This window comes from Mesocricetus auratus, unplaced genomic scaffold (genome assembly GCF_017639785.1).
Source record: "Mesocricetus auratus isolate SY011 unplaced genomic scaffold, BCM_Maur_2.0 Super-Scaffold_100676, whole genome shotgun sequence".
Classification (NCBI taxonomy): Eukaryota; Metazoa; Chordata; class Mammalia; order Rodentia; family Cricetidae; genus Mesocricetus; species Mesocricetus auratus.
The window spans coordinates 132,839,963-132,852,852 of NW_024429266.1; the positions used below are offsets into that span (position 1 = coordinate 132,839,963).

General features: G+C 40.2%; 1 protein-coding gene across 2 annotated transcripts in view; it reads right to left on the reverse strand.

The window, feature by feature from the left end:
- Positions 1-12,890, reverse strand: part of Kdm3a (lysine demethylase 3A) — a 43,963-nt gene that overhangs the window by 17,083 nt on the left and 13,990 nt on the right. For both annotated transcript variants that reach the window (XM_040737784.1, XM_040737785.1), the window contains exons 9-12: positions 7,005-7,168; positions 5,146-5,654; positions 2,467-2,671; positions 517-731 (exon numbers count right to left, since the gene is read on the reverse strand). In XM_040737784.1, the coding sequence (XP_040593718.1) occupies positions 517-731; positions 2,467-2,671; positions 5,146-5,654; positions 7,005-7,168 (1,093 nt within the window). The remainder of the gene's footprint in view (positions 1-516; positions 732-2,466; positions 2,672-5,145; positions 5,655-7,004; positions 7,169-12,890) is intronic.

A 12,890-nucleotide genomic window follows, 5' to 3' on the forward strand; every position in this document is an offset into this window, starting at 1 on the left:
GGAGTGCTCTTGAAGAGTGGAGGCATGATCGCACACTGAGCTAGCAGCTGCAGTTGTCCCTTCAAACCCTGATGTGGAAAGAACTATCTCCATACGTCTCTGCAGATCCTAGCACTGCACACTGGGACTCAGGAGGCTTAGGGCATACCTATCCACTCTTACCGGTTTTAAAATGAACTGTGAATTAAGAATCTTTTGCCTGTAACCAGTCTCAAGTCTCATCCCCTTTTGGTGAGTTCACACATCTGGTGAGGCTGTGCAAATGCCACTAACACCTCACACTGACCTTTAAAAACAAACAAAAAAAGGAATGCTCTTCCTTTGATAAATGTCACACAACAACCCACAGACAGCACAGCTCAGAAGAAACCTGTTACAGAGGAAGACTGCAACCTCACTATGCCATCCGCCTAGACTTCTAGTAAAAATGAAATCTTTCACCTGGGACTTAGGTTTCATGAAGAAACAAAAATCAAGTTGGACTCAAACATGCTACCCCCTAAGAGATGTTCTTACTGTGTGGCTCAATAGTTGACATAGCTTCCTTCTCAGAAATGACCATTTGACAGAAGTGATCTCCAATATTGGCCAAAATATACTTTGCTGTGTCCAAATCAGTCCCCACAACATTTCTGGTCAAAGGCAGCCATAAACTAATCGCTTCACTGTCGTACTTGTTTGGTGTTAAGAAGCCTTCTACCCGCAACACACCATGTTTGTTGAATTGTAACCTAGAAGTAAGAAAACACACAAGATTGATTTATAAATTGTACTTATTACATGAATACTATTTCAACCAACAAAGCTTCCCGCCCTGGTTTTCTGCACTGTCCATTGCTAATAACAGTCAGTAACTTGCTAGTGACTAGAGACGTATTTTTTAAAAATTAGTAAAAAAAATTGTTTTTCTCCTAAAAGACAAGCTACATAAGCCATATGAGAGAGATGTCTATTTTGAACTCAAACCAAGTTATCCCATAGCCTCCAGACACAATCTATACCTACTAGACTTGGCAGTAAAGATAGGAACAAATAAAAAGAAACAAAGCAACAGCCAGCACATGTGGGAGCAGAAGCCCTGCTTCGAGAACAATGCTCAGCAAGCAAACAGGCTGTGTGTGCAGTCACTGACTGCTATGATCACACAGATGTGAGGTGTCTGCTGTCCACATGTACCCTAGAGACGACTGCAGCGTAAGCTCCTGCAACTTTCAGAAGCAAACATTAAGCTGGAACTGAGAACCTGACGAGGACACTGGTAGGCAGAAGACATTCTCACAACATACTTTTAATACTTTAATATCTGGATGCTTTGAGAAACTATGGATTAGCTCTGAATATTTTAAATCTGACCTTTTATTGCAGTTGGAAGCATAAGAAGCTGACATAAAGCACACAGTGAATCAGAGTATGATAATGAGTCAGAGGAGAGGTGCTGACTCTGAGTTTGGTAGGGCTAACGAACAAACGTAAAGCTGACTTCCGATAGAGACAGTAACAAAGCTTGTCTTGTAAGACAGAGGAGACATTAGGAAAGAAGCTAAATTCAGCAAAATATCCTACAGAAGCAAGAAAAGACAGGTGCAACAAGAGAATGGTAACAAGGGATTAATTAAGGTTCCGTTTGCTAATGTAAAAATCAAGAGCTTGAAGGGGTCTATTAGATACACAAATGAGTTTCAGAAGAATAACTGGTCAAGGGACACCAATACCAGTGTACGAAAATGTCATAGTGTCATTATTTTTATATACACACACAAAGTTCTTAAAGATTACAGAGCAAATAAGACAAGTCCCTAAGAAGTGTATAGCAAATGCAAAATGACTTCATTTATCCAAAGGATATACAAATATTGACAGAGTCCAAACCAGGAACAGTCACAACATGGAAGGTGAGTATCATGCTGGGTGTGGGCACACACATTTCAGCATTTAGGCTGAGGCAGGAAAACCACAAGTTCAGGTCCTGACTTAGCTAGAACAGAGTACAAGGCCAACTTGCACAACATAATTAGCACAGCTCAAAATTATAAAAGAACTGGCATTGGTGGCACATGCCTTTAATCCCAGCACTCGGGAGGCAGAGGCAGGCGGATCTCTGTGAGTTATAAATATATTTATATTTATAATTAAGGGCTGGGGATTTAGCTCAGTTGGTAGTGTTTGTTTAGCATGCACTAAGTTCCATCTCCAGCACCACATAAACCAAGCATGGTTTCTGCATTCCTGTAAATCCTAGCACTCTGGAAATGGAGAAAAGGATTCAGAGTTCCAGGTCATCCTTGGTTATACAGGGAATTTGAGTCCTGCCTGGGATGTACAAGAAAAAGTATAAAAGAATAATATAGTTAAGTTCTAGATTGCCAAACACAATAAAAATACAATTTCTACATTCTAGACTTCCCGTTGACAGAAAAATATGCAAACAGAGCCCAGAATACCTTAGCCTTTCCTCAAACACCTCACCTCCTGAAGTGAAAAAAGCGACAGAACACAGGCGAGTCCTTCTGCTGGTCCTTGTCCTTGCGCAGGCTGTCTAACCGACACTCCCGGCACTTGGGCAGCTGTGCCACAATGTTAACACAGGAGTCATCCTGAACAAAGGCCTCTCCGCTCTGCTGTAGCTTTTTGAGTTTATCAGGGTCTGTCAAAACTGACTTCCGGGCTGGGGCTAAGAAAAATAAGAGAAAGGAAATGAAATGTGAAGTTTCTGAATAGAACGACGAATTCTAATTTTAAACAGTCAACATTCCTAAACAAACGACATTCTCCATTTTTGTTTCAGCTAAAATTTCTACACAATAGCCCAAAAGAAGACAATTAAAGCAACAACTAGGAAATTTTTGCTGTTTTAAAAACAGAAAATCCCCATTTGGCAATGTACACCACCAAATTCAATGTGACTCAATGTATCTGTGTCCTCCCAATGCTAGATGAGAGCAACACGCTAGGAAGAGCTCCTCTGAGTTACACTCAGTGCTATCATCACAGAATGGGTTATGCCCACCCAGGCCTACCTCTGCTCAGAAAGAAACTAGTTCAAGATATTTCTTTTGTATTTTATTATTATTACTATTATTATTATTATTTTGGTTTTGGTTTTTCGAGACAGGGTTTCTCTGTGTAGCTTTGAAGGCTGTCCTGGAACTCACTCTGTAGCCCAGGCTGGCCTTGGATTCACAGAGATTGAGATCCACCTGCCTCTGCCTCCCGAATGCTGGGATTAAAGGCGAACACCACCAATGCTCAGCAAGATATTTCTTAAATAACTCTAAACAAAAGCTATTCTTAAATAAAACATAAATCATTCTCCTGTTGATCTACAAAAAAAGAGCTATTTTGTAAATGCCTTCCATAGGTAGGTAACGAGGGGAAAATGATAGCAGTGATATAATTTAATTACTCAGATATTGAAAGGCACCATCTTTTGAGAGCTGCTCCAGGCTTCCACATATTATAGGCAGGTTAAGTCCAAAGGTTGTTTTATTTCATCTGGCTTAAGGGAAGTACCTACAGATTAGTAAATTAATCTGCCCAAATGTAGCTTGGTATGGAGGACAGTCTCAGGACAGCCAAGAGAAAAGTGACACAGCCCATTTCTGAGGTGCCAAACGGAATAGAAAGACTTGACTCCTGATGGCTTCTGCTCTGCAGCCCCTAAATGGAACAAGAGGACAGAATCCTTCCCCAGTCTTTCTGTATCCACAGGCAACTGCAGTGGGCACAAGCCGCAGACCCTGATGTGCTGCTGACCCACACATGGTGGCGGCATGTGCTAGTCCAGATAAGGGCAGCCGCACAGCACACTGAGATCAAGCTGGACGCCAGAGCTCACCCCGGTGCCTGCCATGTGTTTACTCAACTAGGATCTTCACTCCCTCTGCACAGAAACTAAAATGACTTGCTTCAAAAACTAGCTGTGAGGACCAATGACTCAAAAAGAATAAATAGAACAGATACATGGTTATGAATATTCACTTTCTCTTGGGAGTTACATAACTCCTAAAACAGTATGAACTTTATGTAATTAATTTTAAGCAAACTAACTGCTTTATCGACTTGAACCTCAAGAATGAGGATGCTGGGTTGAAAGACTCCCTTGGCCTTTACTTCTTTATATTTTTCCAGAGCTATACTAAAAAGATCCACAAATCAACCTAACCATTTTGCCTTCTGCTGTCGGAAGTCTGCTATAACACTAGTGTGGGTTTGTTTGGTTGTCTGGGTACTCATAGCATACTTTATACAGAGTTAAGAGAACACCCTGAGGGAATTATTCTCTTCTTCCACCATGTGGTTTCTGGGGACTAAACTCAGCAGACATCTTTACTCAACTGAGCCATCTCACTGACACTCCAGTTTTGTTCTGTTTTTCTCTTTTTTGGAACTCACAGAGATCCACCTGCCTCTGCCTCCCGAGTGCTGGGATCAAAGGCGTGTGCTACCAACTCCCAGCCGTTTCTGTTTTTTTCTGAAGAGGGTTTTTTATACTAGGATTTTAAACAACTTTATAAAATCCATAATGATTTTTCATATACTGGTAATTTAGGTTACCAACTTGTAATAGCTCTGAACCTTACAATTCAATGAGATCCTTTCAATCTTCTAATCATAGTAACAGCACTTCTGATTACTGTCCTTATTAGAATGAACCATGGTGTACTATCATCTCTACACTAACAGCACTTAGTTTGAAAACTGAGTATACCAAGACCTACCCTTAACAACTGTGTTCATTGTTTCTACCCATGTGTGACTAAGATGGAGGAGAGGGAAAGAGGGAGAAAACACACACACATATACGAACTACCTGTGTGAGCACAAAACCCCACTTCTCTCACCCCAACCTGGATGCTACAAAGACAGCAATAGTCTGAAGTCAAACATCACTTTAGCTTTTGCTCCAAAGGAATTTTTCTTACAATCAAAAATTAGGAACCATCTGACCCATTTTAGGTCACAGGGTAAATGCATGTAATGGAGTCCTTGGGGCATTAAATGTTAACAGAAACTTATTCTAACCCACAGGGTGAATGAATTCATTTCTATAACATGGCTTTTTCAAACTTGTTTCTACAGTCATTCTCTAATTTTTTTAATCACAGGGGAAGAAACATTTATCAATAAAGATTTTGAAACACTTACGAGTCTGCGTTTTATTACTGCTTCTTGTACAACAGCTTTCATTATCTACTTTTACTGACGTTTCCTTTAAATTCTGTGATTGGCACCCTACACTTGAAGGTTCGACCTTCTTTTCTGCACAACTGTTAAGGCTACTGACACCTGCTTTCACTTCAGGCTTATCTGAAAGATCATCGGATGTGGAAGCTGCATGTTCTAGGTGCTTCTGCAGTTCAGGAGTAGTGGCAACATCCAGCTCTGCCTGAGAAGAGGTCTTTGCAGGATAGCACTCCTTTGGAAGGCCAGTGGCTGGCTGTGGAGCAGATTCCAGTCTGCTCTCATCAGTGCTTGTTTTAGGTTGGATACAGCTACCTTTGGGCTCACTCAGAATTTTCAAGTCTCCAATTCCAACCTGAGAAGATTTTGAAGAAAGCAATCCTGCTTTGCAGACATCTGGTTTTGTTCTGGGTACTTCAGATTTTGTGTTTAGACAGGAAGAAAGTTCTTCTGGTAAACTCTGCTTATGACATCTGAAAAACATAGTAAGGATAAGTAGCATTCAGGTCTTTCTTATCTCTTATCATCCTAAAATAATTCAGTTTGTTATGGCAACCAGCAAGAAAGAAAAAAGAAAACTGTTATGGTAGAAAATTCTGCATAGGTTTCTGAGAGCTGGAATGGGAAACAATCCATCGATGGTTCTGGAAAAGTATCTTATACACTGAGAAAAATGCTCTTTTAACACTGAAACTGCTCAAGTCACTTCTACTTCTTATAGCATAATGATCTTTACTTAACTTTCCCTCAAAACAAACACTATCATATGGAATCAGAAAACATATACAGTAGTTAAGAAACTTAGTTCTAGCCAGACGGTGGTGGCGCATGCCTTTGATCCCAGCACTCAGGAGGCAGAGGCAGAGGCAGAGGCAGAGGCAGAGGCAGAGGCAGAGGCAGAGGCAGAGGCAGGTGGGTTTGTGGCCAGTCTACAGAGCAAGTTCCAGGACAGGCTCCCAAGCTACACAGAGAAACACTGTCTCAAAAACAAAACAACAACAACAAAAAGAAAAAAAATCAGTAGCTTTTAATGTGTCAAATTAAAAGTCTACACAAGGTCAATTACCAAACCTCTTTCTTTTTCTATTTCAGAAAAACCTGTGCTGATGTCTCTTAACAAAAATTTCATTTAAATTTGAAAGAGAAAACTAGCATTCTTGCTTACCAAAACTGGAAAACTCAAATCTCACAGCTAACAAATGTATCAAGATAAAAGTTTTAAAGTATGTATGAATATTAGAAACATCAGAAATCCCCTCAAATACAAAATGTAAATTTAATGACTATATACCACCAGCAGCACAAGACTCTTGCTTTGCTATGACTAACAAGCCACCATGAGTAGCCAGGACCCACAGCAACAGGTCAAGCTGATTACCTGTTTGTACATGGAAATTATTCACTATTTTTTAAAAATATTTTTATTTATTCTTTGAAATTTCCATACATTTATGCAACGTATTATTTTTATTAGACTTACTCATTTTATGTGTGTTTTGTCTGAATGCATTTATGTATATGCATCACCTGTGTCCCTTGGAGGCCAGAAAGAGGGCACTGGATCCCCTGAAACTGAAGTTATGAGATGGTTCTAAACATGGTGCTGGGAATAAATCCCAGGTCTTCTGCAAGAGCAACAAATGTTCTTAATTGCTGGACCATCTCTCCTATGCTGTTCTAGGTACCTCCTATACTTCCACCCCTGAAGACCCCCGATCAGTATCTCCTGAGGAGCTCCTATAAAGCCCCCTAGCCCCAACAGTCAGAGACAGAAACAACAAATCATGAATAAAATGACACTGAACAAAGCACTACTCACTCACCCTTGAGGAAGTTTTGCTCCAATGTTAGGTGGAGAGTTGGCTGCCTGGGGAGTATTTTGTTGTCTTGGGTCCTTGCTAGAAGGAGTTGCAGCAGTGCAGCCAAGCAGGATCTCCTTAAAAACTGTTGTGGGAACAGACTGTACAGGGCACACACTGGGAGAGGCCTAAAAGATACCAAACCAACAGACATTAAATACAAAATCCCTAGTGGGAAATGTTAATAAAATTAAAGATTATTTCCTTTGTTTAATACTAAGCAGGCACAAAACCATTGCCAAATAAAGACCAGCATAATAAACAAGTGATAAATCAATCACCAAGAACTTTTATCTGATAGCTGTTCACAAATCACTCCAGTTTTTCACAAAATTTAAGTGATCCTACAAGATGACAAGCTGATCTTTTTCAGAACCCTGCCACTGTATAAGGAAGAGAGATGTGGCAGTTGCTGTATTAATGCAATGCATAGAGGTGAACTTTTAAGTGACAGCTTCAATGGTAGCTGCTTTACATGCAATCATCTGGACATGACTTGAGTGCCCACCACGCACTTACTGCGTAGATTGGCAGGAGACCAGAACACATAGGACTCTTGTAGGCAATGGAACCTACTGGGTACCACGATAAGCCTTGGCAATGCAATTAAGATTGATGACACGATTCTTGTTCTTATGTGGCTCATCAAGTCACAAAGGTCACCCCAAGCTGCAAAAAATATTAAGTCATGACTGGCCTATGGGAAAAAGCTGGGATATCTTTCCCCCTTCCCTTTCCATGTAATTTTACCTTTATAAAAATAAAAAATATTAGAGATCCACATCTCATATTAGCTACAGAAATAGAATTTCCTACTGTGAGAAAAAACAAAAACAAAACAAACCCAACACCATATAAATCGCAGACAACGTCTGTATGGTGGCCTGTGCAGTCAGTCCACCAGCTTGTAATGGACTCCATCCGTACATCAGTCCTAGGCCTTTCTCAGTTACGTCATAGACCATGACCTCTATTTACCAAATCCAAAACCTAATAACATCTAAACTATGACACACAACTTCCCTCAAGTTGTTAAAACATGACAATTGCCAACATGTTAAATGCTGTCTACTCATGAATCATTAAAAGACTATTACAGAATTAAAGAAAAAACAGAAATAAAAAATTATAAAGTTCTAACATTGCTTTGATAATCATTAAATCACTAGTCTCCAAAAGCTGAATTATCACATCATAAATGCTTATTCAAGGTTCACTTTTATCAAGCATTTTTTTTCATCTGCTACCTCCTTTTCTTTGAATACATCTAGAGTTGATACTAATACTTCTCAAATTACACACCAAAAAAAAACATACTTAAAAATTTAGATTGTAAACTATAGGATATATTTTTACTCTGTACAATATCCATCAATCTATTTAAGGCAAGAGACTACCTTCCTCATTTTCCGCATCCAATCAATAAATCATGCCTCCATTTTCAAAATATCCACTGAATCTTTCCATTTATTCTCGCTAATCCTAATCTTCATGCTTCCACACAGATCTATGCCACCACATGTGAACCTTTATAAAACATTCATCAAGTAGGACTATCTCCCCACTACCTACAAGAATCACATGCAGTCCAGTCTCCTGCCTACTGTCACTCCCTCTCACTGAACTCTTCCCTTGCCCACACTACTCTCTTCCAACAATCATCTTGAGCTTTTCCTAGTCTGGGCTTTGCACTTACCATCCCACTGCCTACAGTGTCCAGTGGCTAACTACTCCCATCTCCTACCCTTAAACTGACTAAAGTGCCACTCCTCAGAATCTCAGGCTACTCGCTGCAACAGAGTGTTCTAGTAGCCACTCCTCAGCTTTATCACAGTCCCATTTTCTTTTCCATAGCACCTGTTCACTGGGTAAGTATCTTTTCCTTAGCTGTTGCACAATGCACACTTAGGCCCACTCCTTTATCCTATCTGAACTCATCAAGCCAGACATAAAGGCAGATGATCAGTTAACACTGGTGGAGTGATATATGCATGAGTATGGACGACAAACACAGTAGCACTTCATATTCTTAAGTAGCTATAAGTAAGTGTTAGAAGTTACCTGAAAAGATAGGCAGTAGCGATGTTCACCATAGTAGATCAGTATCTCCCATAGTACTCAGTAAATATTTGTTGGAAGGGGAGATACAGTAAAGGAAAAGGGGAGTAGCCTGCTGTTTTTACAACGGTGACTGATTGACCACATCAAAGAAAGGACTTGAGGAGAAGTAAAAACAGTAGCACAATGGGTAAAAGCACCGGAGTCTGGTGTCAGACCTTGGTTTGAAATCAAGCTTCTGACACTTCTTAGCCATTGTTCCCATTTATACAGTGGTGGTTAACATTTACTACAGTGCTTGGCACACAGGAAAATCAATTTTTAGAGATAAGCTCTTAAAGGGATAAGACCTTGTACAAATGTTCTTGATTATGTCACCGTGTGACACAATCAGCATTAACAAAGACTGCTTTTAAGAATCTGAAGAATGCCTCTCCATACCCTGCCTAAGACTCAACTCGACAGGGACAGGACACTCCTGATCCCCAAGCCCATCTTCACACACATACTTCTGCACTGGCCTCTGACTTGACAAAGGTCAAAGTTTCTTCTTACCTGAAGAGTTTTCCCTGAAGGTCTTCTATACCAGTCATGGCAATAGTTCCTCCCTGCCAGCAGACGGAGATAATATAATTGAGTGTACGACAGTATTCTAAAAAAGTCACTGCTGGCTTGCACTCCTCAGCAGACTCTCCCAATTAACCAAGCAGCGTCACAACTCTGACGAATAGTCTGCTAGGCAGAGAAGACCTTCAAGGAGCCAGCTATCACTGGCGAGCATGTTTATCTTTACCACACCACAGCCAAAATGTCTCACCTACCTAATCCCAAACTCCTGTCTTCCAAAGGCCTCCCTAGAAGTAAACCTGTGCCAGTGCAATCTATTTGGGAAAATGGTGCCAAGTGTTACTGTACTCACCTGTCACTTACATTTACAGTAACTGCCTGCTTTCTGTTTCTTTACCTTCTCAGCTCTCCTGAAAGCTAGGTCAGGCCAGTGTTTCCCAAACATTCTCAATTATAAAATCAGTCAGAATTATTAAAGAATACTGATATGGGAAAATAGTCACAAGGAATCAATGAAGATACAGGAGAGTAATCTTTTTAGTATCAAAAGAGAAATTCTAACACCAGGCCTCTGTGACACATAAAAGGAAGGGCAAGAGGAAGGAGCCCAGAGGAATGGCTATACTTTATAGCTATACTCTACTCTACTCTACACTACACTATTCTAAACTAACCATACATTTTCAAGTAATAGCGCCAGACTCCAAAATCTTCCAGCACTGAAGTAAAAACCTACTATTTCCAACTTCCTTTAGAATAGCATGACTTGAAGAATTAAAGTTGATACTTTTGTTAGTCTCCTGCTCCCAGAAGGTCACCCATATTGATGACAAACTTAAAGTGGACATCCAATGCGTATACCACACTATAAACCAGACTCAAGTGATCCTCCCACCTCAGACTTCTAGTAACTGGGACAACAAAAACATAACACTTTGATAAAAACTAATGGAATGTTGTTTTTTTCATTTTCCATGTGTAGGTTAACAAACTATCTCCAGGCCAAAGTTCAGGCTTAATCTTTAAATAGTCTCTACTATACTCAACAGTCAGTTCAAGAGCACACAAACTTACTAAGCATGAATAGACAGTACAGACATGCTCAAAGTTAAATTAGTCTTCCTTCCCTACCAGTAGGAGTCAGGCAGAGGATTACTATGTATCAACAAGTTTTACAAGTGCCTTAGACCATAAGTTTACCTAGCTTATGGTAAACGCTGAAGAACTGACACACCCCCAGAGGTCTCTACAGACCCCCAATTCTGTCAGCATCTCAGTATGATGTTTGGATATCCAAACAAGGTGCACCGTTCCCATTCCTTGACCCCTTCCCCACCTACAGCTCTCATTCCCACTACACTTCTGACTACTTAAGCTGACACATGCTCCATGACAGGTGACATTCAGCCAACTGGTCTTTCCTCACTTCCATCACAGGCTGTTAACAATGCTCCCAAGTCAAAAGCTGAAAGATTTGTATCTACCCTTACTTAGCTTCTCACAACCTGAATGACTTGGCAAGATCCTCTCTGAGCTTTACCCTAAGATGCACTGCAATCATTTTCTCTTTATAGTCCTAATACTTCTAAAAGCCTTACTACCCACTTCCGTCTAGAATAAGGATCTCTAACCAGCTCATATCTTTCCTATACTGAGAAACTACACAGTACTATACATGACCACATCACTTGAGCTTTGTAAGCTAGAACTGTTGTGTTTCATGATGCAAACATTCAATTTGTTCAGTACACTGTATCAGGTTTTCCCTACGTCCTCAGCCCCAACACCTAGTCTTCCACCAGCTCAATAACACTATCCTCTTAGGTTACCACCGCTGTTGATGTGCATTTACAGCAGCTAGTACAAAGAACATTACCAGTGCCCACATTTCCACTGTCACTTCCTCCCAAAATACATCATACATTCAAGACCAAACTGAGGTGCTTCCTTTCTCTTCCCATGCCTCTTGTCCTCCGGCCACAATGAAATACCTCCCCTTAAGCAAACTGAGAACTGCTTGTGAGGGGCCTGCACAACTCTTGCTCAGGACATGCCCTTTGAGCTCGGAGGCAGCTCTGGGAGTCTATCTTTCTCTCTAGACAACTGGCTCGTTGAGAAGGGAAGTCCAAATACCCTTTAGTCTCCAAGACTAGATATCTAAGTGCACGGTTACCATCTTTCTGGTTTCCTGGATGGGTATATTTGAAATTAAATGAAAAGAAATAATATTAATTTCTACAACAACCACTTCATTCTGTCCTGAACAATGTGAACCTCCACCAAAGAGGTTAAAGCCTAGACATTTGCAAGGAAGACAAAAGGCTTTTACCACCTTGATTCAGGAACCTTTGGGCAAAGCATCAAAGTTCTTATTGCCTTAAAATAGACAAAAGGTATGGGCATGGCCATTAGACTCCCAAACTAGTCTCCTGGATTCTGCAGCACAGTTCTTGCTTTGGTTCTACTTGATCCTATAATCTATTCTGCACTTGATCTAGAACCCTAGCTAGATTCATTCACTGACTTACTATCCATTCTATTTTTCCTTTCCTTTTCCACCAAATACTCAAGTGTCCCTCTTAAATGCTATAAACAGTCTGCTCGGTATCATTCTAGTCATTTTTAGAATTCCACACTCTAACCTGGAGTATCATAATGTGAGAAATTGTTCATTAACACATGTTCATTTGGATCCCTAAAACTTATTAGTCCTGTAACAGGTCCTAAAGAAAAAAAGGATAAATGGCCCCAAATGTTATTTCAGAAGAGAACTAAATAAAGCAACTAAACTCACATGTCACCCATAAAAGCCAGTTTTTCTGACCCAAAATTAATCAGCTATTTATTCTAAAAGGGTAATGCATCCATATACTTAATCACAAATGACCAATGCAAGTCATTATTATCGTGAGGCCGAGGGTCCTATTTCAACAGACAACCTTCTCACAATCCTAAGGTTCTTCCCTTTCTCTCATGCCAGGCATGTTTCCAACTTCACCATACAATTCCATTATCTTCAGAAACACCTCCAATGATAAATTGTCACGTATTGAGAATTTTCACCAAATAACTAAAAAATGAAACTTTTAGACCTCCAAAAAAGTAAATCAGAAATTTATATTATCTCCATCTGCTCGAGTACAGAAATTATGGCCAAGATCTGGAACTTAAAAATAGCAGCAGACAAGACAGCACAGAAGAACAAACTGCTACATCACTGTTGAA